Genomic DNA, 27,743 nt, shown 5'->3' on the forward strand with positions numbered 1-27,743 from the left:
CCCCACACTGGGCTCTGTGCTGTGCTCAGCACAGAGTCTGCCTCAAATTCTCTCTCCCTCTCACCACTCACTGTCTCTCTAATAAATAAAATCTTGAAGAAAAAAAAAAAAAAAACCACATACACACACTGTTAGGTAGCTAAACCAAATAGGTATCCTGAATATCCAAAGCAAGTGAGTTTCTAGCAACTCAGAAGGAAAAAAAAATGTATAAACACAGAATCCAATTTATTTCACCACAAAATACTAAAAAAGATTTATTTAAAAATATTCACCTTCTGTGTTATTTCCCATGAAATATTTCAGCTAGTCTGCCACATGCACTCTTAGCATGCTTTACAAAATAATGCCCAGGTGCTTCCTCTAATTCAATTGAAGATATTCTGTCAAATAATTTTTTAAATGATGGAGTTGACATACCCTAACTTTTTAAAAAGGGTACGATAATATCTTAAAGGGCCACACAACCTGTCAAAAGCATCAGGCTCAAGCTAAGGAAAAAAATACAGGATGATATTCCCTGTATTTCTGATATTGAATTTTACTTGCCTTATTTACCTCTATATACAATTTCTGTGACTTGTTCTAACAGTATCCTGTTCCCATGCATAGGAAAGAGCCTAATAGAATTCTTTGGTTAGCATTACTTCCTATAACTAGGGTTGACATTCTATAATACTGACATTAACACTTACTGCTAATTCTGGGTAACAACAAAGTACAATGATAATCGCTAATGGACATCCTCTATAGTGAAACCTGAACTGATAATCAGCTAACACAGATTTGCAATAGACTTCCTCCTTCCTGTTTTTACACTCCTGACCAGAGATGTCTCTTCCTGTTGACTTCTGTGCTACTTGGTAAAATGCAAAAGATGAGAAATTGAAACATCTAATACATACAACATTGTATTTGTCCTCCAGAATAACAAATAGAATTGCTAAATAAATTTTAATTGAAAATGCTTAAAGCAGATTAAAGCATGCAGATGTAGACTGCTTCCTTAGACTTTAGAAAATCAAACAAAAAATATTAAACTCTCTAAAGCAGATCTGATGTGCAGTTTGCCTAATAGCTTAAGAGATGATCTATAGGGGCGGCTGGGTGGCTCAGTCATTGGGCGTCTGCCTTGGGCTCAGGCCATGGTCCCAGGGTCCTGCGATCGAGCCCCACATCAGGCTCCCTGCTCGGTGGGAGGCCTGCTTCTTCCTCTCCCACTCCCCCTGCTTGTGTTCCCTCTCTCGCTGTCTCTGTGTGTCAAATAAATGAATAAAATCTTTAAAAAGAAAAGAAAAGATCTATATACAAGAGGGTATTATGCTAGTGAAATAAGTCAGAGAAAGACAAATACCACATGATTTCAATTATATGTGGAATCTAAAAAACAAATAAATAAACAAAAAGTACAATCAGATCTATACCTATACAGAACAAACTGATGATTGCCAGAGGGGAAAGGGGGTAGGAGGAAGGGCAAAACAGTTGAAGGAAAGTGGAAAATATAGGCTTCCCATTATGGAATGAACGAGTCTTGGGAATGAAAGCTACAACACAGGGAATATAGTGAATCCAGTTAAGTGGTACTGTAATAGCGTTGTATAGTGACAGATGGTAGCTGCAAGCATTAGCATAAGGTATAGAAAGGGTGAATTGAGATGTTGTACACACTAAACTAATTTAAGATTATGTGTCAACTATACTCAAAAGAATGATAAGAAGTTAAAATTTTTTTTCTTTTTTAAAAATTTTTTATTTTTTCAGCATAACAGTATTCATTATTTTTGCACCACACCCAGTGCTCCATGCAATCCGTGCCCTCTACAATACCCACCACCTGGTGCCCCCAACCTCCCACCCCCAAGAAGTTAAAATTTTTAAATTAAAAAAAGGTAGAGTCACCAGGAAACCCCTGAAAAAGATGAGCAATGAGGTAAAGGTAGCCCTACCAAATATAACAATAAAGCCTCTATAATTAAAAGCATGGTATAGCACACGAATAGACATACAACGAACAGAATAAAGAAACAAAAAAACCCACCACATTTGAAAATTCAATCAGTGATAATGGCAGTATCTCAAATCAATGTGAAAAAAATATCCTTTTTAAATAAGAGGTATTGGGTGGCTCAGCAACTTAAGCATCTGCCTTTGGCTCAGGTCATGATCCCAGGGTCCTGGAATCGAGCCCCACATAGGGCTCTCTGCTCAGTGGAGAGCCTGCTTCCCCCCTCCTTCTGCCCCTCCTCCAGCTTGTGCTCCCTCTCACTCACTCACTATCTCTCAAATAAATAAAAAATAAATTAAATGAGGGTTGTTAGGATAGTTGGACTGCCATATAAAAAAGACAAAACCAGGGTACTTGGCTGGCTCAGTCAGAAAAGCATGAAACTCTTGATCTTGGGGTTGTGAGTCTGAGCCCCATGTTGGGTGTAGAGACTACACAAATAAATAAACAAACAAACTTTAAAAAAATAAAATCTGGGGTCATTCATTATCAAAGAAAATTCAAAAAAGAACTGAAATGTAAAAGTAAAAAATAAAACCATACAAGTACCAAAGGAAAACATGAGTGGATTCTTCTATAACCTTGGACTATGGAAAACTTTCCTATGCCTCAAAATCCAGAAGAATAAGATTGATAAATTTCATTCTCATAAAAATAAAAAGACTGGGGGCCCCTGGGTGGCTCAGTTGGTTAGGCTACTGTCTTTGGCTCAGGTCATGATCCTGGAGTCCTGAGATCAAGTCCCGAGTTGGGCTCCCTGCTCAGAGGGGAGTCTGTTTCTCCCTCTGACCCTCCCCCCTCTCATGCTCTCTCTCATTTTCTCTCTCTCAAATAAATAATTAAAACTTAAAAAATTAAAATAAAAAAACAAACCTCTACATGGAAAAAAAAAGAGTAAGCATAGTAAGAGACAAAATGAAAAAAAAATGTTTCCAACTAATGGCAGAAAAATTGTGAAAGATTTTTAAGTGGATGAAAATGATTATTCTAACACGTCCTTCTAGATTATCTGTGCCTTAGCCTATTTTAAGTCTCTATAAATTGTAGAAAACTGAAAATAAAGCAAGTTATTCTTGTCCATAGAAATAAAAAGACATTCTAGCCTGTGGAATTTAATTAACTAATTAATAATTTAAATGATTATGCCCTGCAGATAGTGACCAGTTGTGTCTCTATTTATAAATCTATTTCAGGGGGCGCCTGGGTGGCTCAGTGGGTTAAAGCCTCTGCCTTCAGCTCCGGTCATGATCCCAGCGTCCTGGATCCAGCCCCACACTGGGCTCTCTGAGCCTGCTTCCTCCTCTCTCTCTCTGCCTGCCTCTCTGCCTACTTGTGATCTCTGTCTGTCCAATCAATCAATCAATCAATCAGTCTATTTCAGCATTACCAAATGCCTGTATTGGTTTTTGCCACTATCTTTCAAACATTGTTAACAGCTTATTAGTTCCCTCATTAATTAACAAATAAAACCTTTGGCATGCATTAATTTTATATTTGCATAAGGGCTATGATCTTATCTTTTTTGAAAACTATCTTTTAATGGTTTCGTTGGTTCTACCAAAATGACCAGTGGATTCGCCTGGCACAGCCAGGAAACTGCATTGCAAAGAATTGTACCTCACAGGCTGCCTATGCTTAGGCATCTCTTTTCTTAGATCCCAGAAGTAAAACCCAAGTGGCAATATATATTTAACTTTGCTGACTCTTGCTTCTCTGGTTGGTTTAGTTTTTAAAATTACTACATGGCCAATAAATTATTACCCCTACGTGGTAACAATGAGAATTTGGGTTTATGGCTTGACCACTTATTTGGTGATCCCTCTACATGGATGACAAAAATCTCTTGATAAAAGATAAAAGATAAAAGATGCCTACTTGTGATATCTGTCAAATAAATAAAATCTTTAAAAAAAAATTCTGTTTTGGGGCGCCTGGGTGGCTCAGTGGGTTAAGCCGTTGCCTTCGGCTCAGGTCATGATCCCAGGTCCTGGGTTCGAGCCCCACATCGGGCTTTCTGCTCGGCAGGGAGCCTGCTTCCTCCTCTCTCTCTGCCTGCCTCTCTGCCTACTTGTGATTTCTCTCTGTCAAATAAATAAATAAAATCTTTAAGAAAAAAATTCTGTTTTAATTTCTATTTTTTTTTTGTTTTTATTTATTTATTTGACAGAGACAGAGAGAGATCACAAGTAGGCATAGAGGCAGGCAGAGAGAGAGGGGGAAGCAGGCTTTCTGCCAAGCAGAGAGCCCGATGCAGGGCTTGATTCCAGGACCCTGAGATCATGACCCGAGCCTAAGGCAGAGGCTTAACCCACTGAGCCACCCAGGCGCTCCACCTGTTTTAATTTCTAGTGTAAATATTGGTAGTTATGATTCATGTAAATACAGCCTTTTTGGAGTTCTTACTAAGTTTTGAGAGTGTAAAGAGACCAGAAAATGGGAGAACAACTGCTATAGGACAAAACCACTTTTTCCTTGAAAAATGAAAGCCTGTATACATAGTTGTATTTCTCTGTTATTATTGGTCTTAGTGTAATTTCAACTTCTGGTAATGATTTAAACTTTTAACTAGAGTATATTTAATTTATTTATTTTATTTTATTTTTTTAAAGATTTTATTTATTTATTTGACAAAGAGAAATCACAAGTAAGCAGAGAGGCAGGCAGAGAGAGAGGAGGAAGCAGGCTCCCTGCTGAGCAGAAAGCCTGATGTGGGGCTCGAACCCAGGACCTGGGATCATGACCTGAGCCGAAGGCAGCGGCTTAACCCACTGAGCCACCCAGGCGCCCCTAGAGTATATTTAATTTAAATTTCACATTGAAACACTGAGGTGGAACAGTTTGAATGGTCTGTTGTATAAAACAAGCATTTTATCAGACTAGCAAAGCTCATGAGCACATACAACTCTCTGTAGACACTGATGTCCCGTTTATACTTTCTTTCTTTCCTTTTTTTTTTTTTCAGGGTTTTATTTATTTATTTGAGAGAGAAAGCGGGGTTGGGAAGGAGCAGAGGGAGTGGGGCAAGCAGATTCTGCACTGAGTGCAGAGACCAACACGGGGCTTGATCACATGACCCTGAGATCACAACGCCAGCTGAAATCAAGAGTCATATACTCAACTGACTGAGCCACCCAGGTGTCCCCCACCCCCTTATACCTTCTTAAAGTGGCAAAAATGACCATATTCATTAACATGTCCCCAAAATATAGCTTCGTTACAGCATAGAAACATAAGCAACAGTATATAGAGTTAATTATGCTTAGTAATCGGTCTTCTAAAATTCTACCATTTAAAAAAATTTACTGGATAACCAGTGATTATCTCTTAATTTAATACTAAATTTTAAGCTACTTAAAGATCTTAGAAATCAGTGTCAATGCATGTTTAATAAAAAGTTTGCCAGAGGGGCACCTGAATGACTTGGTTGGGCATCTGTCTTGGTCTCAGGTCATGATCCTGAGGCCCTAGGATCAAGCCCTGTATCAGGCTCCCTGCTTAGCGGGAAGTATGCTTCTCCCACTCCCTCTGTCCTTCCTCCCTGCTTGTGCTCTTTCTCTCTCAAAGAAATAAATAAAATCCTAAAAAAAACAAAAAAAGTTTGTCAGGATACTGATTTAACTTAGTTGAGCACAAATTTACATTTTTAATCATTTTAAATATTTATATAGGCTAATGTTAGCTTATCTGAAAAGTAAATATGTGTTTAGGAAAAACAAAACCAAGTAGAATTAAATGATCAGTCAGAGAAAATAAATAGCTTTTTTTCCTAAAGTGAAGTTATCAAACTAGGCTTGTTTGCCAAAGTTCTACTTTAATTATGTGAACTTGGGCTTTTAAAATGTTTTGGGGGGGGCAAGTCTAGCACATTTAAACTATTAGAAGTTTAATTTACTTGTTTTCTGGGAATTTGACAAAGATTCTAGTTATAGAAGTACTTATTATTTTTTGCCAATGAGCCAGTCAGAACAGAGTTCCTTTAACCAATGAGAGGTAAAAGCCTTACTGAGCTGTGCATAAAAATAAAGCTTTATAGCTTTGTTTCTATGATTTCACCCCAGGTCAAGAGACATGAATTGTAGAGATGAAAAAAACAAACAGACCTCAGTGTCCAGATACCAAGAACTTGTTCCTTGTGGACATGAAATTCTTAATGGATATGAGCTCAAAGTAGACAGACAAAAAACATTACCAAGCCAAAGTGTCTTTTTTTTTTTTTTTTAAGATTTTTTTTATTTATTTGACAGATCACAAGTAGGCAGAAAGGCAGGCAGAGGGAGAGATGGGGGAAACAGGCTCCCTGCTGAGCAGAGAGCCTGATGCAGGGCTCCATCCCAAGACCTTGGGATCATGACCTGAGCCGAAGGCAGAGGCTTAACCCACTGAGCCACCCAGGTGCCCCTATCTTTTTTTTTTTTTTTAAGATTTTATTTATTTATTTGACAGAACAGGCAGGCAACTGTTCTTTGTGTGGTTTGTGAGAGTGTGTGTATATATTGTTGATGTGTATTTGGTATTGCCAACTTTATTAAAAAGGAGCTTAATTTTCAGAGACTTCATTAGTAGAAGCATTGCTATAGTAATAACAAAGATACTCTGGAAACGAGCAATGACTATATTACTGACATATTTAAGGTGACATATTTAAGAATGGTGATTTTTGTGTAGTGAGCTGCTTTTACCTTTTCTTGTGCACTATTTTCCAACAATCTGTATGGGTCCAAGGCTTGGATTGTATACCTGGCTCTGGCCTTTTTAAGATTTATTTATTTGAGAGTATGAAAGAGAGAGCAAGCGAGCGAGCCCTTGGGGGAGGTACAGAGGGAAGGACAGAATCTTTAAGTAGACTCCCTGGTGAGCATGGAGTCATCGCACATATTGATCCCAAGACCCCAAAATCATGACCTAAGCTGAAACCCAAGAGTCAGCCACTCAGGCCTCAAGCCACTCAACTGACTTAGCCACCCAGGTGCCCTGCTCTGAGCTTTTCAGTAGGCACATGGTGTTTAGTAAATCTTTTAACTTCTCAGACCTTCATTTTCTTCATCTGTGAGAAAGAGATAAAACCAGTTGCCCTATTTCCCAAGGGTTCTTGGGATCAAGTGCAATGATGTACTATGTAAAATTGCTTTGTGGATTGCAGAGTACTAATACAAAGGTAAAAGCTTATTTTTATTTATTTTTGTTACTTACATTCTGCTTTTGAGTGGACATGGGAATTGTTCTTCTTAATTACTGTTGTCTCTTCAAAGCTGTGAAATGACCAATAGCAGTGGACTGTGGTTGGGATCAATAGTGGGGATTAAGATCAGCATTATATCAGGGAACCGTGTTTCTGTTTTCCTCCATACTATTTGTAAATTATACTTACTTCACAAAATTTGTGTCTTTTGACAAGCATATTATAAAAATTAATGTTTATTAGTATTTATTTTTTAAAATGCATAGTTTGAATGCTTTTTTTCAAAGTTCAAATTAAATATATCTACATCTGACTTTCATTTAATATACTGTGCAATTTAGTAAAGTTCTTGTTTTTACTTCAGGTTCTACTTAAATGATGATATCTTTTTTAGGACCTCCAAAAATTATGAGCCTGGAATTGCCAGAAAATGTTTTTGGTGTTTATAGTTCTTTTCTATTTTTAACCATTATATTAAAATAATAGGTATCTGGATAAAGCAGCTTCAAAAAAGAGGAAACATTATTTAGATTTCATAATTTTTGTTAATTTGGTTGAGTATGAGATTCACACCTTGCTCTGATGCAGTAGGAAAATATTTGGATTTATACTTTCTGGTGAAGGGTGCCCTCTAGCGACTATCTTTTTATTAAGATTTGCAATTCTCGTCGTGACTTGAATATAGAAATAAAAGACACCATCAGTTCTCAAAGAATTTAGAAGATGAAATGTACACTAAAATAGAGAATATATTTTATGTGTTATACAAATAAATAAAAGATAAATTTTTAAAAAGATAGCGTTACACAAATAAATTAATTAAAGGGGGAAAAATTTTCAGGTAATGGGAAAGGTATTATCCAGTATGGTTATTGATGAAATTTTCCTAAAGGAACTGTCTTGAGCTGAAATTTTTTTTTTTAAAGATTTTACTTATTTATTTGACAGATAGGCAAATTATAAATAAAGGTAGGCACAAGTAGGCAGAGAGGCAGGCAGAGAGAGAGAGGAGGAGGCAGGTTCCCTGCTGAGCAGAGAGCCCGATGTGGGGCTCGATCCCAGGACACTGGGACCATGACCTCAGCCGAAGGCAGAGGCTTTAACCCACTGAGCCGCCCAGGCGCCCCTTGAGCTGAATTTTGAAGGAAGATTAAGATTGAGACATATTGGGTGCCTGGGTGACTAAGTTAGTTAAGCATCTGCCTTGGTCTCAGGAAGATCCCAGGGTCCTGGAATCAAGCCCCTAATCAGCTCCCTTTTCAATGCGGAGCCTGCTCTCCCTCTCCTTCTGGTTTGGGCTCTCTTGGTATCTCTGTCTGTCTCTCTCTCTCATATAAATAAAATCTTAAAAAAAAAAAAAGAAAAAGATTGAGGCGTATCTTGCGGGGAAGGGGCTTCCTGCAGTGGAAAAAAAAGTTAAGGACAGTACCAAAAAGGACTAGTGTCAAAAGGGAAAAAAAAAAGATAGAAGAAAAAAATGGAATTATTTTGGAAAACATTTAAATTTAATTCTAATTTACATATTTATGCAGTTGTCCAAATAATTTGTATTATACTTATAAACTTTTTTTCCCCCAGGGATTCCGGAGGGATTTGGCTGGGCATTTGTGACTTGGGAGTTTTCATATGGTTGCAATCAGATATTAGTTGCTGCTGGGGCTGAAATTATCTGGACTAGATAGCCAAGATGGCTTACTCATATTGCTGGCGATTGAAGTGGCTGTTATAATGCAGTGGTCACATATGTGGTCTCTCTAGCACATTATTTTTTATTTATTTTTTTAATTTGTTATAGAGCGGGAGAGAGCGCATAAGCAAAGGGAGTGGCAGGCAGAAGGAGAAGCAGGCTCCCTGCTGAGCAAGTTGCCTGGTGCAACAAGGATGGATCCCAGGATCCTGGGATCCTGACCTGAGCTGAAGACAGATGCTTAACCAACTGAACCACCCAGGTGTCCCTCCAGGACGTTATTTTAAGGATAGATTTCTTACTTAGTGGGTGACTTTCCCAGAGTGAGTGTCTAAAGAAGTCCTGGGATAAGTTGCATGTTTTTTTCTAGTTTCTGAGGTTGCATGTAATTACTTCTGTCATCTTCCACTGATCAGAGTACTCAGAAACCTGCCCAGATTCAAAAGAAGTAGAGGATATAGACCCCACCTCTCACCAGAAAGTGTGTCAAAGAATTTTGGACCTATGTTGTAAAACTACTTCATTTGTTTTCCTGCCTTTTTGAAGAATTATGCTCAGTACAGATAAATTCTTAATGATTTAGGGATCAGTAAATTTCTTTGTTAAAGTTAACTGTGCATGTATCTGTTTTCTGCACTTGATTTTCAGTTTCTATTGCATATGGTTGGTACTTAATGAATATTGTTGGAAAGAATACTCCTTTGTCTTTATCCAGGTGTTACTGTCTCGGAGTTATTTCATTTCTTATTTGCTCCTGGATTACAGAGTGTTACGGAAAGTTATAGGAACATTGTTTCTTGTGTTTGATGTATTTGATACAATGGTTGGGAAAATGTTGGGAGTACTGGGTATGATAAGAACTTTTGTTCTTGCTACTTTATATTGCTAAGTAGAATTATATATATTTTTTCCAAGATTGGTACTTTGAGCAAGCCTTCTGTGCATTTAAGATAGGGAAATGGTATATTTGCTATTTGTTCTTTAAAAGAAAAAAAGGGGGCCCTTCTCCCAAATGATAACTTATTTGCTATCTTTGATTAATATTTTAGCCCTTTGTTTTTCACATGGATGCTGCTGAAATTTTGGGCACCTTAAATCTAAAGGCTCCTAAAGGGAGTTGCACGACCAGTTTGTTGAATTAAGCAAATTTACTGATATACTAAAAATCTGGTTTATTTTATTTTATTTTTTTATTTTAGACAGGGAGGGAGGGAGGGAGGATGAGCACATACTAATGAGGGGAAGGGCAGAGGGGAGGAGAGAGAATCTCAAGCAGACTCCCCGCTGAGTGTAGGCCTGATATGGGGTTCAGTCCCATAACCCTGAGATCATGACCTGAGCTGAAATCAAGATTTGGATGCCCAACTGACTGAGCCATCCAGGTGTCCCCCAAAATGTGTTTTCAAAACTATTTCTGAGGGGCGCCTGGGTGGCTCAGTCGTTAAGTGATCGAGCCCCCCCCATCCAGCTCCCTGCTCGGCAGGAAGCCTGCTTCTCCCTCTCCCACTCCCTGCTTGTGTTCCCTCTCTTGCTGTCTCTCTCTCTCTGTCAAATAAACAAATAAAATCTTAAAAAGAAATCCTGATTTAAATAAATTTTAAAAATCATTTTTAAAAAAGATTTTATTTATTTTTAAAAGATTTTATTTATTTATTTGACAGAGAGAGAGATCACAAGTAGGCAGAGAGGGAGGCAGTGGGAGAGGAGGAAGCAGGCTCCCCGCTGAGCAGAGAACCTGATGCAGAGCTCGATCCCAAGACCCCAAGATCATGACCTGAGCCGGAGGCAGAAGCTTAAACCACTGAGCCACCCAGGCGCGCCTAAAAAAGACTGTATTTATTTGAGATAGAGAGAGGGAGAGAAGGAGAGAATGTCAGAGGGAGAAGCAGACTCCCCGTGGAGCTGAGAGCCTGATGTGGGATTCAGTCCCTGGACTTCGGGATCATGACCTGAGCTGAAGGCAGTTGCTCAACCAATTGAGCCACCCAGGTGCCCAATGAAACTGTTATTGAGTTTATTAGCAAGCAATTTGTATTGCACAGGATGGTTTTATTAGGTTTTGAAATTTTCTGATTAGTTTTTCTATGATTATTATTATTTTTTTTTAAAGATTTTTACTTATTTATTTGACAGACATCACAAGTAGGCAGAGAGGCAGGCAGAGAGAGGAAGGGAAGCAGGCTTTCGACCTAGCAGAGAGCCTGACATGGGGCTCGATCCCAGGACCCTGGGATCATGCCCTGAGCGGAAGGCAGAGGCTTTAACCCACTGAGCCACCCAGAAGCCCCTCTGATTATTTTTAATGTCTTCATAGCATCATTTTTAGGAATGTTTAATTTGTCAAAAGCTGATAATAATTGAGTGGTTAGTTGTCTTATAAATTTACTTAACATTCAGAAAGTTATGTCAGTTAATAAAATGAAAATGTTAGTAAGCAAAATGTTAGTAAGCAAAATTTCAGTACTAATTAGATCAGTACCTAGAATCTGAAAAGCATTCATTATAAATATGAAATTGCTGAGCTATCATAAGCAGTCTCACTAATGAAATACCAAATCTTAATTACTGATGATTAGAAACACAAAATTAAGATCAGTATGTTAGACATTAAGTTTGATATGATATGTGAAACACTGGTGAAAGAATAGGAAAAATGGATAGGGACTGGAAGAATAAAGAATGCTTGAAAGGATGTAAAAGCACTTTTTAAAAAATTACTGGAAATACAGAATTAAGGTTAATGTATCATTTTAAGAATGGGCAGAAAATATGGTTAATATTTGAAAAATTTAAAAACATTAAAAATCATCCAATGGAGATTAGAAGTAGCTGATACAGTTTTATCAAAGATAAAGCAGTGCACATTTCTTTTCTTTTTTAAAAAAGAGATTTTATTTATCAGAGAGAGAGATTGTGCACATGTGCACGCATGCATACACTGAGTGGGGAATTGGGGTGTGGGCAGAGGGAGAAGCTGGCTCCCTACTGAGCAAGGAGCCAGATACTGGATTGGATCCCAGGACCCTGGGATCATGACCCCAGTGAAGGCAGGTGCTTAATCGACTGAGCCACCTAGGTGTCCCACACATTTTTTTTCTGATAAAAGTTTGTAGAAAGTATTGATACCAACAGATAAATGCAGTGCTAATGCCCAGGGATTCTTGAACAGTATTTTTGCATTTAGCTTTCCAGTATTTTGGAAATCCATTACCTTGGTAAAGTCATAATTTTTCCTTAACAGTAGTCGATTGACATTTAATAAACTTCACAGGACAGTCTACCAATGTTTAGTATTCTAATGTTAGTCACTTTAGGTGAGTATTTCACATTATTCTGGATAGGGCTTGGCTATGTTCTTTTGTGGTTATGCAATAGAATATCTGTTCTGTTGGAGAACAAAGGATTCTGAGATCAAGAAAGACTGTTTTTATTCTGTCCAGGAAACTGTAGTGCTTCAATCAATATAGGTAATTTAGGGAAATTGGGATTGGGTACTTTGATATTTTAACCATTTTTAAAAAAAATGCAAACATTTTATTAGAAGCTAAAAAGTCATTTCTCAGCAAATAAATACAGGTGTCCCTGTATTTACATTTTACATTTACATATTACATTTACATGTTATTACATCAGTACACTTTTACAAAAGACCTACTTTGTACCTGTTTTCACTAACCAAAAGAAATCCAAAGAGGATTTTTGCTTTTGTGAAAGAGGGCAAAAAGTGAAAATCGCATTCAGCAGCATGAGCAGCAGGAGTGGCACTGCCAAGCGCCTTCCTGGGGATCTACACTCAGCATTAAGCAGCCATAGCTCTGGACTGTGTCTGTGAGCATCTGTGTTTTATCTTGATTTATTTTGTACATCTGTTGGCAAGATATATTCTAAGATATATCAGAAAAACCTAAGAGAAGTTATTTTTTGGGTCTGGGAATGCTCAAAATTTTTCCCTTATAAATTAGTAATAATTGCTTCATCTTTATACACCATTTTGGTTTCATAGGCGCTCTCTTCCTTCAGATGATAGGAGAAACCTGTACATTTTATTTTCTTTACAGTTACTGTGATGGAATTTTTTTTTTTAACAATGGAAATATGGTGAAAGAAAAAGGTACCAAAAAAGGTACCAAAAATGGTAAAATGATATTATATGACTTTTGGTAAAAAAATATCCTAATTGTTTCCAGTAATGAGAGAGTCCTTTGTCACATAATATTTTGTAAGTGTTGTTTGTTTTCCATTAGAAGATGTTTTCCTTAAGAAAAATAAAACAAAACTGGAATATGATTAAAAAATCATTTATCTCATTAATAGAATAGAGTATCTGTCCCAAAACTTGAGGTAGCCTGATTTCCTCCATTAAGATATTTGATTGGATAACAACATTAATTTTTAAAGAAGCAATTTTAATATTTTAATGTTATCTTACTTTTTCTTATATCTATTTTATTACCACTAGGTGGAGCCCTGTACATACAATTCAAGAAGGCATTTCTGACCGATGGTTTATTTGTTTAAATGCTGTAAGCCTGATACATCAGATGGTCAAATAATGTATGATAACTCATATTTCAACATTTTGCTTTGGGGTAGAAGATTAGATATAATGAAGATAGAAAATGTGGGGTGCTTAGGTGGCTCAGTGGGTTAAAGCCTCTGCCTTCAGCTCCAGTAGTGATCCCAGGGTCTCTTCCCCCTCACTCTCTTTCTGCCTCCTCCTCTGCCTACTTGTGATCTCTGTCAAATAAATAAATAAAATCTTTAAAAAAAATTTTTTTAAAGAAAATGTGTACTTAAAAGAATTTTCAAGATATGCTTTTTAGACATACGTTGCAACGATGTGGATGGTTGAACTAGAGGGCATTATGCTAAGTGAAATAAGTCAATCAGAGAAAGACAATTATCATAGGATCTCTCTCTGATATGAGGAATTTGAGAGGGAGGGTGAGGGGTTGTGAGGGGTAGAAAAAATGGAACAAGATGGGACTGGGGAGGGAGACAAACCATAAGAGAGAGACTCTTAATCTCAGGAAGCAAAGTGAGGGTTTCTGCGGGGTGGGGGTGGCAGGGATAGGGTGGCTGGGTTATGGACATTGGGGAGAGTATATGCTATGGTGAGTGCTGTGAGTTGTGTAAGACTGATGATTCACAGACCTGTACCCCTGAAGCAAATAATACATTGTATGTTAATTTAAAAAAAACATATATATTGTTTTTATGTGTTCCTACTTGCTAAAATTAAAATATGTAAATTAAAATCACTTAGTGTAGCATAGTCCATCTTTATTTTCTGTTCACATGAAGTTTTTAAGTCATCTCTTCTTTTAACATTGATTTTACATCTGCATTTTGTCATGATTACCATTATATTTTGGTAGAAGTAAGGCTTTTTTTTTTTAAGATTTTATTAATTTATTTGACAGAGAGTTATCACAGGCAGATAGGCAGGCAGAGAGAGATGGGGAAGAAGGCTCCCTCCTGAGCAGAGAGCCCGATGGATGCGATATGATGCGGGGCTCAATCCCAGGACCCTGAGATCATGACCTGAGCCCAAGGCAGAGGCTTAACCCACTGAGCCAACCAGGTGCCCCAGAAGTAAGGTTTTATTGTGCTAAGCTTTTGGAAGGGAAGACTGAACTCTTACACTGAAGTTATTATATGTATAATTGACACTTGAACAATGTGGTGGTTAGGGGTCACTGACCTCCTGTGCAGGAAATCTGCATATAACTTTTGACTCCCCAAAGACTTTACTAATAGCCTACTGTTAACCAGAAGCCTTATGATACCATAAGCAGTCAATTAACACATATTTTATATGTAATGTGTATTATATACTGAATTTTTGCAATCAAGCAAGCTAAAGAATAGAAAATGTAATTAAGAAAGCTTCAAGGAAGAGATAATATATTTACAGTACTGGACTATGTTGAGAAAAACTTGAATGTAAGTGTACCCATGCAGTTCAAACCATTGTCCAAGGTGTCCAAGCACTAGTTTATAACCTTAGTGAATGTGGGATAGTGGAAAATTTACCTGCTTTCTGGTTTTGCCATGTCTCTTTGAATTTATTTATAGGATTTGATTAGATTTGTCAGTAGACATTATAGCATTCTGAGGGGACATTTTAAGAGCAGAAAAATTCATTAAAATTGCATATTGCTTGAAAGTTTAGAAGAGTAATGTATTTGGCACCTTAATAATTAGATGGAAAAAATGTTAACTGACTTAGGGTTCAAAGATTGAATAGTACTGAATGGTATTTCCTTTCTTATCCTGAAGATCAAAATTTTGAAGAATAATGATTGTTACTCAGAGATAAAAAAGATTTTTTAGAGCCTTCGGCTGAGGTTAGACAAATACAGGGCCCTTAGTTTTCTCTACTTCATATTTTGCTCCTCTTTATTTTTTGCATTTGTAATTTAATACTGCCTAACAATTAGCTATGCCTCAGTTCTCATCCTTTTCTTCTGTCCATTGGATGATTTCACCTGATGGGTGCAGCAGTGCACATCAGGGGATTCCCTATTGAGTCATTCTCAATTGTTGATCTTCAAAGGTGATCTGGTTAGTTGCTATGCCCATAACTTCTCAGCATTCCATGCTGCTTATCACCATTTCTGATTGGAGAGTATATGTGACATAATGGTTAGGAGTGCTGGCTTTGGAGTCAGGTAGACTTGGAGTTAAATCTTGGCCCTACTACTGTGTGACTTTGGACATAAAAGTCTTCATCTTCCCAAACTGCATTTGTAAATTGGGATGCTAATAGAATCTACACTGTAAAGCTGTAGTGAATATTAATGAGGTAATGCTTGCAAAGTACTTAATAGTAAGTACTTGGTTGTGTGTTACTTTTTGTTTTGTTTTGTTTTTAATCTTTAGCACATTAAGCCAGATGCAGCAGCGGATATGACTCCTCTTTAGTCAGTTCCGTCACTGTGGGGAGTCGTTGACAGGGATTGCGCATCTTCTCTGCTTTCCATATCCTCCCTCCACTGTCTCCCCAAATTATCTCTATAATTAAACATAGGACCCTTGTAATTTACCCTTGTATTAAATTACAAGAGAAAAGATGGATAATTCCTGCTATGTATATGGTGTATTGCTTTGGCTTTTTTCCCTTTTCCAGTGTTGTTCTGCATATCTGCCCTTTTCTCCCTTCCTGTTTGTCTCTGTTCACTCAGCTTTTTATTGTTGGCTTTATTAGCAAATTTTCAGACTAATTATTTTTAATATTTTCATTAGAGTGGTAGAGGGTTAAATCAACTACATGTATTGATTAATTCCATTTTGAGTGCTTGTGTCAGGCTCTTTGTTTTGTGCTGCATCTATTAAGTTGAGAAAGTCAGAACTAGGAACTTTTTTCTTTTCAGGGCCAAATTCTATCTTGTGATGAATTTTGGATTTTGGCACTTGCTTGAGCCTTCAGTACATTTTAAAAAATGCAACTTATTCCTGTGGTTTAGAATGTTTTCTCATCTCTACTTCTTTATTTCTGTGTACTCTGCTCAGAATGATCTCTCTGATACGGATTATGGGTAACAGATGGTTATATCAGCTTGGGCTGCAGCTTGTACTCATGTCTGTAACAGCAAGTGGTTATCCGAAGTCAGGAGAGACTAAGACTTAGTAGTAATAGGTGGATCATTCATGGTACTGATTCCTTAATGTTATTTTTATTGGGGCTAATAGTTCACCCATTTTAGGCTTTGATTTTCTATTAATGGGGGGGTGAGTATTGCATATATTCTGATACTGCTTTTCTCCATACTAACAACATCAGTAGAAAAAGAGTCATTCATCTGTGATGCTATACTAGCAGTATCTTGAATTACTATAAAATAGGAGTAGTTTTGTTTTTAAAACTGTGGAGAATAAATTAGAAAGACACACTAAAAGATGGACTTTAAGAACTTTCTAGGGGTGCCTGGGTGGCTCAATGGGTTAAAGCCTCTGCCTTTGACTCAGGTCATGATCCCAGGTTTCTGGGCTCTCTACTAGGTGGGGAACCTGCTTCCTCCTCTCTCTGCCTGTCTCTCTCCCCAGTTGTGATCTCTGTCTGTCAAATAAATAAATAAAATCTTAAAAAAAAAAAGAACTTTCTAGAATAAAATAGGCTACAAGAAAATTATTTTTCTTCTTTTTGTTTATATATTGTTAACAGTTTTTAAAAGAGAAAACAGTATTGCTTTTTACACTGACAGAGTCCCACCTTCTTTGGAGGGACATTGTAGTAGAGCAGTCCTGAAATACCTCTTAGATTTTTTTTTTAAGATTTTATTTATTGGGGCGCCTGGGTGGCTCAGTGGGTTAAAGCCGCTGCCTTCGGCTCAGGTCATGATCCCAGGGTCCTGGGATCGAGCCCCACATCGGGCTCTCTGCTCAGCGGGAAGCCTGCTTCCCTTCCTTTCTCTCTGCCTGCCTCTCTGCCTACTTGTGATCTGTCTGTCAAATAAATAAATAAAATCTTAAAAAAAAAAAGATTTTATTTATTATTTAACAGAGAGAGAGAGACACCCCAAGAGAGGGAACACAAGCAGGGGGAGTGGGAGAGGGAGAGGCAGACATCCGGATGTGCAGGGAGCCCGATGCGGGGCTCCATTAGAGGACCCTGGGATCATGACCTGAGCCGAAGACAGACACTTAACGACTGAGCGACCCAGGCTCACCTACCTCTTAGATTTTTGCTACAGCTATAACAGAAAAAAAGAGAGTAGGCAATTCTTTTGGTATGTTCTGTTTCCTACCTGGTTTTTTAAGATCCAGAGAAATTTCAAACTTGTATTAAGGTAGGTAAAAAAGATGTTTAAAAATGTGTGTTTATATATATATATATATATATATATATATATATATATATATATTACTTCAACATGTGTTCATAGTTATGAAATAAAAATTTGTTTATAGCACACTAATGTCAGATAAACTTTCTCTTGCATGGATTTCCTTCAGAATCGTGTTTGCTTAATTAGGAATTCTTATTAAATATTAATTATAGGAAAAACACAAGAAGCACAAAAGTACCTTGGGAATTCTAGTACTGCCTCAGATCCTCACTAACTAGGCTGCACCGAGCAAGTCATTTATCATTTCCTTGCCTACTTCACTTGTGAAAAGGGGGAAATGATATTTTCTCTGGTGTAGTATAAGAAATAAATGAAATATTAGCTGTAAAAAAGTGCAAAAGGCCCTATAACTCCTTTAGCATAGAGTATTAGCCATATTTGATACCTGTAGCCACTACTTATTCAGCAGCCAGTTGACTCATTTAATAAGGATTTGGTTGTCTTTTATGTCCATATTATGCTAGCAGCCAGTGTGTACTGAGCACTTACCATAAGTCAGTTACTGCTAAGAACTTTTCTTGTGTTTACTAATTTAATCTTTAAAACATTGTGATGTAGATACTGTTTTGTTTTTGTTTTTGTTTTGTTTTAAAGATTTTATTTATATGACAGAGAGAGAGCACACGCAGTGGGAGCAGCAGGCAGAGGCAGAGAGGGGTGGGGAAAGCAGACTTCCCACTGAGCAGGGAGCCTGACATGGGACTGGGAACTGGGGTCCCTTCGAAAAGGCAGGTGGTTCTTTGTCTTCTTCTTCTTCTTCTTCTTCTTTTTTTTTTTTTTCAGATTTTATTTATTTATTTGACAGAGAGAGAGAGAGAGAGTGAGCTCGAGTGCGCACAAGCAGGGGGAGCAGCAGAGGAGGAGGGAAAAGCAGATTCCCTGCTGAGCAGGGAGACCAATGCAAGACTCCATCCCAGGACCCTGGGATCATGACCTGAGCTGAAGGCAGATGCTTAACTGACTGAGCCACCCAGGCACCCCTAGATACTGTTTTTTTTTTCATCCTTATTTTATTGGTGAGAGAGTTGAGATTTGGAGAAATCAAGTGGCTTACCTGAGGTTGAACAGTTAGTAAGTGTCCTTTCTGATTCCATCTATTCTATCCATTCATTCTTCCAGTTACTCAGCAATCATTTATTAACCATCCGCTATGTGATAAGTACTTTTCTGGGGCTGAGCGTTCAGTGGGGAACAAAACAGACAACTTACGTTCTAGTGTGTGAAGACAAAATGAATAGAAGTATGAAATAGAGAATATATTTGAGTATATTCTACAGTGGAAAGAGTGATGCAGTGATAAAGTAAACTCCTTTGTTTTAAAAAAGAAAACAAGCAGCAGGAAGGGAATTGTGGAATTGTATGTGCGTGTGTATTTATGTCTCTGTGTGTTTGTGTTTATAATATGGATACTGTAGCCAGTAAGAGCCTCATCAAGAAGGGGATAAAAGACGTGAAGAGAGGCAGGCCACCTGTGAGAAGTATGAGAAGTATGATCAAGGTAGAGGCAATAGCATGTGTAAAACATAGGGTAGGAAAGTGTTTGGTGTTTTTCAGGAACCACAAGGAGTCCAGTGTTGCTGGCATAGAGTAAGTGGAGAGTGAGTATTAGGAAGTGAGGTCAGTGAGGTAATATGGGGCAAAATTATATAGGAATTGTATGGGCTGTTGTAAGAGAAATAGGGTTTGGAGCAGAAGAGAGAAATGAGATCTGCTTTATATTTTAATGGGATCATTCTGTCTACTTTGTTGAGAATAGACTATAGGGAAGTAGGGGTGAAATCAAGGAGACTAATTAAGGAGCAAGTTGGTAACATTCTAGGAAAGATCATGGTGACCTAGTCCAGGGTGGGACCAGTAGAGGTTGTAAAATGTGTTTGGATTTTCTGGATTTTTTTGGTGGGGAGAGTGAGAGAGAGAACCGTCAAGGGTGGTCTCAAGGTTTTTTGCCAGAGCACCTAGAAGAATGGGCTTTACAGAGATAGAGGAAGACCATGAGAGGAGCAGGTTTGAAGAAGAAGGTAAGAAATCATTTTGGAGGGACGCCTGGGTGGCTCAGTTGGTTAAGCAGCTGCCTTCGGCTCAGGTCATGATCCCGGCGTCTTGGGATCGAGTCCCACATCGGGCTCCTTGCTTGGCGGGGAGCCTGCTTCTCCCTCTGCCTCTGCCTGCCATTCTGTCTGCCTGTGCTCGCTCGCTCTCCTCTCTCTCTGACAAATAAATAAAATCTTAAAAAAAAAAAAAAAAGAAATCATTTTGGACATATTTAAGATGATTATCAGATACCCAATTGGAGAAATATATGAGTTTGAAGGTCAGGGGGAAGTTGGGCCTGGAAACATAAATTTGGGAGATGTCAGTGTTCTTGTGGATTTTAAAACTCCAAATCTGGATGAAATTGAGAGAGTGGTATAGTAGAAAAGAGAAGATGTCCAAGATCAGATCCTAGTTGTAGCTCAGCTCTTAAAGGCCCAAATTTTTAATAATTACTATCCAATATGGCTGTCTCTAGTATTATAATAGGTACTCATTAAAAACCTGTAACATGGAGGCTGCCCTCAAGAGCTTATGGTTGATAAGAAAAACAAAATATAGGACATATATTTGAAAGGTTTAAATTACAGTACAGAGTATAATATGTGATTACATGTCACAGTGAGTAGAAAGGACTGTAAATTTACCTGTCCTGCTTATGGAGAGATTACTTGTCATGGAAATGATTGACAAAGTTCTGTTGGAGGAAATAGGAATTGAACTAAATCTCAAACAATGGGCAACAGATTGGGAGAGCACATTTTTGGGAGGTCCCCAAGACTACCATCAAGTTCAGTAATTTACTAGGAGGACTCAGAATTTAGAAAGCTGGTATATTCACAGTTGCTGTTTGTTAAGCAAAAGATTATAGATTAAATTTAGCATCAGGAAAAGGCATATAAGGCAGGGTCTAGGAAAGTTCAAAGTGGGGTCTTCCAGTAGTCCTTTCCAGTGGTCATGTAGACAGCACTTATATCTCCCAGCAATGATGTGTGGCAGCAGACATAGAGTAATGCCAACCAGGGTAGCTCACCTAAGCCATGGTGTCCAGGGTTTTTCCAGGGGGTTGTTCATGTAGACATGGCTGACTGCCCTGAATTGCTTACCCTTAGTCTGTAGACTCTCTGGAGCTGAAGGCCCCCACCCACTGTAAATCACATTGTAAAACCACATTGCTAGCTTAGATTATTTGACATTTCCAAAGGTCTCCAAGTAAACAAAGACAATATCAAGTAGGACATTCTGAAGGTTTTATTTCCCAGGAGATGGGGACAAGGGCCAAACCTTTCTTAGGGCAAGGTTAATCCTTTTCTGAATGGTGTTTGGCAGGGAGGGTGATACCCTCTATGTGGAGATAGCATGAGCTGAGAGACAGAAGGAATGTGTACGCCATATTTAAAGAATATTGTGGTACCTGTAATATGGGCTTGAGAATATGAACCCCGGAGCCAGACTACCAGGATTCATATCTCATCTGTCCTTGCTAGTGTGGAGTTTATAGCAGTTACATAATCTGTAACATCTGTAAAGCAAGGGTAATAATAATACCTACTTTATAGGCTTGTTGTGAGGATTAAAAGATTAATATATAAAGCACTTAGAATATGTCCTGACAGAGTAAGTATTATAGAAATCAGGAGTTTGTTCTTCATTCTTTAGTCATTCACTCATTGATTCTTTTTTGAGCACTAGTGCGTTAAAGACTCATGTCCTGAGCCTCAGACCTTTATTTCCTGATATCTAGAGAGTTTCCAGGTATCTAGAGGGTTTGTGGCTCATTTAGTAATAACAAGTTGAATGAGAAATTAAATAATTTTTGCATACAAATGATTTCTACTAATGACAGTACTTTCAATCCAGTTTTAAGATTTTCAGCCCTTGTGGGTGCTGGGGTAACACAGTTAAGCGTCCAGCTCTTAATTTCAGCTCAGGTCATGATCTCTGGGTTATGAGATTGAGCCTTGCATCAGGCTCCATGCTCAGTATGGAGTCTGCTTGAGATTCTCTCTTTCCCTCTCCCCCTCCATTTCTGCTCTCTGTCTCTCTGAAATAAATAAATATTAAAAAAAAAAAAAAAGATTATCAGCTGTTGCTTTGAAGTTAAAACTTATATTCAACTGGCAGTCAAAGAACTTAATTTGTAGAGAAGTGTTGATCCGTATTTATATTAAGTGGGATTCATTGTGATGCCTCTGCATTATTCTATTGCTTCAACTGTTACTTGAAGATGGCATGCTATGTAACTTGGCCTGTGGTATCAGTGATAGAAATGATACTTTTCTAAAGAAAGGGTTTATCATAATGAGCTGCTCCTTGAGGGCTTGCACTTACAGAATTGCACTCCCTTCTACTGTGCCATCTTTTTTTTTTTTTTTTTTTTTTTTTAAATATATCAGCCCCAGTTACATTTTTTCTCCTTCTCTTTGGACCATGATAAGCTTCAGAGTAGTGACTTTGGGAGCAGGGTAGTTTAGAGTGAAGAGACCTTTATCTGGAGAAGTAATTTGCATGTAAGATAAGGTGTTTTTTAGATGTGTTATAGGTTTGCTTACTTTAAACCATTTAACCTATGCTCCGAAGTAACTGTAATTTAATGTTGGTACTATGTCATATTATGACGAATAGTTTTAATTGTATATTTAAAAGTCACAGTCACAGACTTAAATCTGGATATCAGAATTAAGTAATTCTTGAAATGTATGAGTGTCTCCTTAATATACTGATTACAAAACAAAAAAAATTATTAGCTGTTGCAAAGAATGGGCTTAATAAAGAATAAATTTTGGTGAACTGGGAAGTTAATGTTAGTTTTCTTTTTTGTGTACATTCAGGTCTGTGTATGATGACCAACCAAATGCACACAAGAAGTTTATGGAAAAACTAGATGCTTGTATCCGTAATCATGACAAGGAAATTGAAAAGATGTGTAATTTTCATCATCAGGGTTTTGTAGATGCTATTACAGAGCTCCTTAAAGTAAGGACTGATGCAGAAAAACTGAAGGTAAGAAATACTTTAAAATTCTCTTTATTTTTTTCTCATTAAATTAGTCAAGTATTAGTTTGTAGTGCATATGTATAAATCATTATTAAATGTACTATTTTCAGGAAGTGAATTAGTGTGTGTATTTGGAAATGCTCTTTATGCTCTATTAACATAGTTGTCATGCTAATGACAGGAGTAATCTCTTTTTTGTAAAGCAAGTAATGCATTGACTTAACAGGATTTCTTTCCCTGCAGGGAAATGAACTAAAAAAATTCATACAAGGGAAGGCCTCATTTGCAGTTTTAGAATTTGAAAAATGGCAATTAGTATAATAATGATAAAAAGCAATCCTCTAAAAATTAAAAAGAAAACTTACTATGAGTGATTGTGTTCTCAAAATTATTTAATAATACTGAAACTTTTTTTGGTTTAATAACAAAACATAATTTTCTTAAAGAAAGTTGGTCTGTATTTTCTGCCACCCAACAAAAACATTTATTAAATCAGACCTGGATTCGTTCAGTCCGAATATAAAGTTATAAGAATTGGCCTATTTATCTTTTTCTACATTTGGAGAATTTAGCAGATAAAATGACCCTGGTTCACTAAAGGTTATGATTAGAAAACCATTATATAAAGGATATTCAGATAACAAGAGACCAAATACAGCATCAATGAGGTCACTGAGCATCTTTGTTCAGAAATTAATGAGATTTTTAATAAACTAGAATGTGCTTCCTTACTATGATGACCTAATGAGTCACTTAATATGTGGGAAAATTTGAGGTTGAGCTTTGTCTGCACCTGCAGCATTAAAATGTTGCTGTGGATTGAAATTTCCATGTTTGATGTTAATCAACCACCCAGTGTTTGCATTCAGCAAAGTATGAATGTTTAATTACCATAAAATGCAATCACCATTTCGAACAGACAATGAATGGCACATAGACCTCATTGAAGTTATCAAAAAGGGACCAGTGGTCAATTGGGTCAGTGATTTGAATTGTTTGACAGACTTAGAGAAGCAAGTAAAGTTCAAAAATCTAGATTAAATTTGAGAAGTTTGCCACAGAATCTGTTAAAAAGAACTGTCATAAGTAATTGAAGTTAACAAAAGCCCTTTTCAATCAAAAGTTCAAGTTCAAGCTGTAGAGTTAATTTGAATTTGCATTTCTTTGTTCTAAGTTTCTCATGAAGCATGATCTGATTACAAGGGTGAGCAGTTATATCAGGGCAGTTTTATGCATATTTGTCTAATTAAGGTAAAATTATTTTTAAGGTGCAAGTTACCGATACCAACCGAAGATTTCAAGATGCGGGAAAGGAGGTGAGAATATGATACATTTCTTACATACTCAATATGTGGATGCAGTTTGCTTAAAAATATGAACATTTCTTCTTTTCTAAGGTGATAGTCCAAACAGAAGATATTATTCGATGTAGAATTCAGCAGAGGAACATTACAATGGTAGTAGAAAAATTGCAGTTATGCCTTCCAGGTGAGTTAAACTTGTCTATAATGGAATGCTTGGCTTGGTAAAACTATAATTTAATGATAGCATATAGTCATTAGTCATAATGGGAATTACAGATTATTTGGTGATTGCCCCCAAAAGCTCATGGTTATCTTTCTTATCCACTTTTGTTCTTGAATTTTCATGGTTTTCTTATAAAGTTTTGTTTGATGATCTGTCACATCAGGTTCCTAGAACAACCTGTACCTCTCCCATTTCCTTCCTGCCTAGTTTGTCCTTTATCCCTCACTCCCCTCCCACTGCTTTTTTGTTTTTTTCTCAGAATACTTTCCCATGGAGGAATGTCTTTTGATTACGTTTCCTTGCCTTTTCCTAATTCGCCCAATTTTTTTACTTCTAGTTTTCCCCTGTTTTCTGTTTGTCACTTAAGCAGGTTGGTTTTGTTTTTCTCGCAGTCTTGCTTTGCTGATAAAGTAAAAAAAAAAAAACCCCTAAAGTACTAGGTCTTTTCCCTTTTTTGGTCATTCCTTTACCCTCCCATGTTTTGGAAGGACTGACTTTGTTGGTTTCTGAGTTTTTGGTCTTTCTGTTTTGGCTCAGATATTCCTGGAAAATCAAATAAATTCTAAGAAACTCACCAGTATTTTCTTTCCCCTTATGTATCCTGTTTGAACAAAAGGAAGCCAAGGTGTATGTCATCTTTTTATTGATATAGTAAGCTGCATCCATCTTAGTGTCCCATTTTTTAAACTTATTTTTTTCAGAAGGACCCTGAAGCTCCATGTCTGGGGAAATAAAATGAGATGTTTTTTATAATATTTATATAATAAATATTTAGCTTAGGACAGAAATTGTATGTTAAAACTTTCAGCACGTTTTATTAACTAAAAGACATTGTTTTCTGACTTTGTGAGGATAGCCTTTTTTTTTTTTTTTAAAGATTTTATTTATTTATTTGACAGAGAGAGATCACAAGCAGGCAGAGAGGCAGGAGGAAGCAGGCTCCCCGCTGAGCAGAGAGCCCGATGTGAGGCTCGATCCCAGGACCCTGAGATCATGACCTGAGCCGAAGGCAGCAGCTTAACCCACTGAGCCACCCAGGCGCCCCGATAGCCTTTTTTTTTAGAATCACTGAAATTCTGTTCAGTTTTATCTCTGGACCATGAATATTTGCATATTAACTTTGATTAAATAAAATGTCTGCTTCTTATGTTCCATTTCAGGGTTGAGAAACCTATTTCCTTATAGTAATGTTTAATAACACCTCTTCGCCAACATCAGATACACTCACTGAAGTAGCCATGAACACAGTCTAAGTTTGATTGCTTTGACCCTGATGGTAATAAGCCTAAAAAATTGGGTACTGGTGGAATGCTAAAGAGCTGAATTCAGCTTATTCCCCTGGGCGTGCTTTTTGGAATAGAGAAATAAAGGGAAGTAGAGGTTAGACTTTTGTTACTGCTACTGTCTTTGCTTTCAAGGCTGGACAGGCAATCTGAATTCATGTAAACATTGTCTTCTTAATAGCCACATTGAGAACTGCTTCCTTTCCTCCATCTAGCCTTCTATCTAATTATCCACTCGTGAATTCTTTTTGTGTCAGCATTTATGGTAGATATTGGAAATATAAAGTTGAAAATGACACAGTCATAGCTCTAAAGGAACCTGCGTTCTAATGTGAATAAGGATATAAGATATTTATTATTGTATAACTGCCTAACTCCTTGGGTTAGCAGGGGTGTGAGAGGGTATAAGAAGTCATAGTGTAAACAGTGCATTTTCCTGGTATATTAGTTTTACTTGATTATTTATGAGGTGAGCATTATTTTTATATGGAAATAAGATAGATATGAAAGTTACATAAATTGTTGAGATAAAACAGGAGACGTCAAAGAAAGTTTATACTTAAGCAGCAATTGTAGGTTTTTCCCCAGGTTATATGTTTACTCTAATGTTTTGGTTGGAAAATGTGAGAAATACTGCATTACAATGTAGGGGCTGTGATAGAGGTATCCATAAAGTTCACAGGGTTAGGGTGGTTCACTGTTGCCACCATTGTAGCTTTATGGTTTTCAGACAAGTGAACTAAATATCTTCTGTACACTTGAAGACCCTTTGTAAGTAGCCAAAATAGAAAATCTAGAAAAAACTGTTGTCTGTCCAGTCTGTGAAAATGTGAGCTGGCTTGATGAGCCAATGATAATTTACTCACTTTGTGCTTTGAAATTCTACTAAGGATAAATGGTAATCTGCATAGTTGCATTAAAACCTTTTTGGTGGCAGTGTGTCGTCTTGATGAAGCTTATAACAATTTTATTAAATAATTGTGTTTCTGAGTCTATAATAGAAATGATCAAAGTTGATTTGTTATGTTTATGATTTTATTATAATTTAATCTCTGTAAACTTGAATTTTTTTTTTCTTTGTCAGTTTGGTATAAAATTTTGCTTAGTGATCTATAACATAGTTGTATTTGGTATATTTTTGTTACGTGTATTTTATTTGATATATTGAATCAAAATTAATCAAGCTCATTTACTTAACTTTGTCTCTTGATTAACTGAAGTCCAAACTTCCAATTGCACTACAGGGAAAAGATAATAAGTTTCTGAATATGATAATTGTTAATAGGTTACTATTTCAGTTATAGGTGTCAGCATATGAAAGTATTTCAAATTCCAGATAATGTGTTCATTTATATAATGTAATGTTCAATATATGAAGACATTAAAATGTTTTTATTTACTTGATATATAAAATTTTATTTGAAAATATAAAAGTAAATATTTAAGAAAATATAAGCCTGGATTAAAGTATAGAGAAAATTAATGTATAAAGTATAGAGAATATTAATGAATTTATAATAGGCTTTTTCCTGCTTTAATTTTTTCATCTAAATTTTTTTCTCATTTTGAAAGCTAAAGTAAGTTCTCCTTTTTAATGCAGTGCTGGAAATGTACAGTAAGCTAAAAGAACAGATGAGTGCAAAAAGGTGAGTTGGTTTCTTTCATGTTTTTAATATTTATTTTTCTATTAAAGAAAGCATATAAATTACAATGAGTCGTTAAGTTTTGCTTTCTACCTTTATTCTTTTTTTGTGCAATTTGCCCATCAGAATCTAGTCTAATAAAGCAATTTGTAGCCGTTTATTTGTGGATCCTTGTCCTTTATAAGTAAAATCAAAGATTGATGATATTGTTGAAGGACAAATAGACAACTGAACAGGAATAAAAAACTATTGATTAGCTTCCATGTGAACATTGCTTATAATGAAAGGTTAAGTGTGTATAGTGGGACCACAGTGAAAGCAGTGTAGGTAGTTTAAAATGTTTTAAAGATGAACAATTTTAAAGTAACATAAAAAAATCAGAATAAATGATAATATTCTATATTTGGAATAGGGAAATAATGATTTCCTCTTAATTTATTAATAATTGCTTAATTATCATAGTACATTATGTACAAATGTATACTCAAAGATTTGTGTGTGTCCTGCTTTGTAGTGCTAAGCATTGAATTTTATTG

The 27,743-nt window shown here is 36.7% G+C and overlaps 1 protein-coding gene across 2 annotated transcripts in view; it reads left to right on the forward strand.

Annotated features, from left to right (window-relative positions):
• Positions 1 to 27,743, forward strand: part of EXOC6 (exocyst complex component 6) — a 242,882-nt gene that overhangs the window by 30,865 nt on the left and 184,274 nt on the right. For both annotated transcript variants that reach the window (XM_047702238.1, XM_047702239.1), the window contains exons 2-5: positions 22,589 to 22,760; positions 24,023 to 24,070; positions 24,152 to 24,242; positions 27,165 to 27,210. In XM_047702238.1, coding sequence (XP_047558194.1) covers positions 22,589 to 22,760; positions 24,023 to 24,070; positions 24,152 to 24,242; positions 27,165 to 27,210 — 357 coding nt within the window. The remainder of the gene's footprint in view (positions 1 to 22,588; positions 22,761 to 24,022; positions 24,071 to 24,151; positions 24,243 to 27,164; positions 27,211 to 27,743) is intronic.

The sequence above is a fragment of the Lutra lutra genome, chromosome 14 (genome assembly GCF_902655055.1).
Source record: "Lutra lutra chromosome 14, mLutLut1.2, whole genome shotgun sequence".
Lineage (NCBI taxonomy): Eukaryota > Metazoa > Chordata > Mammalia > Carnivora > Mustelidae > Lutra > Lutra lutra.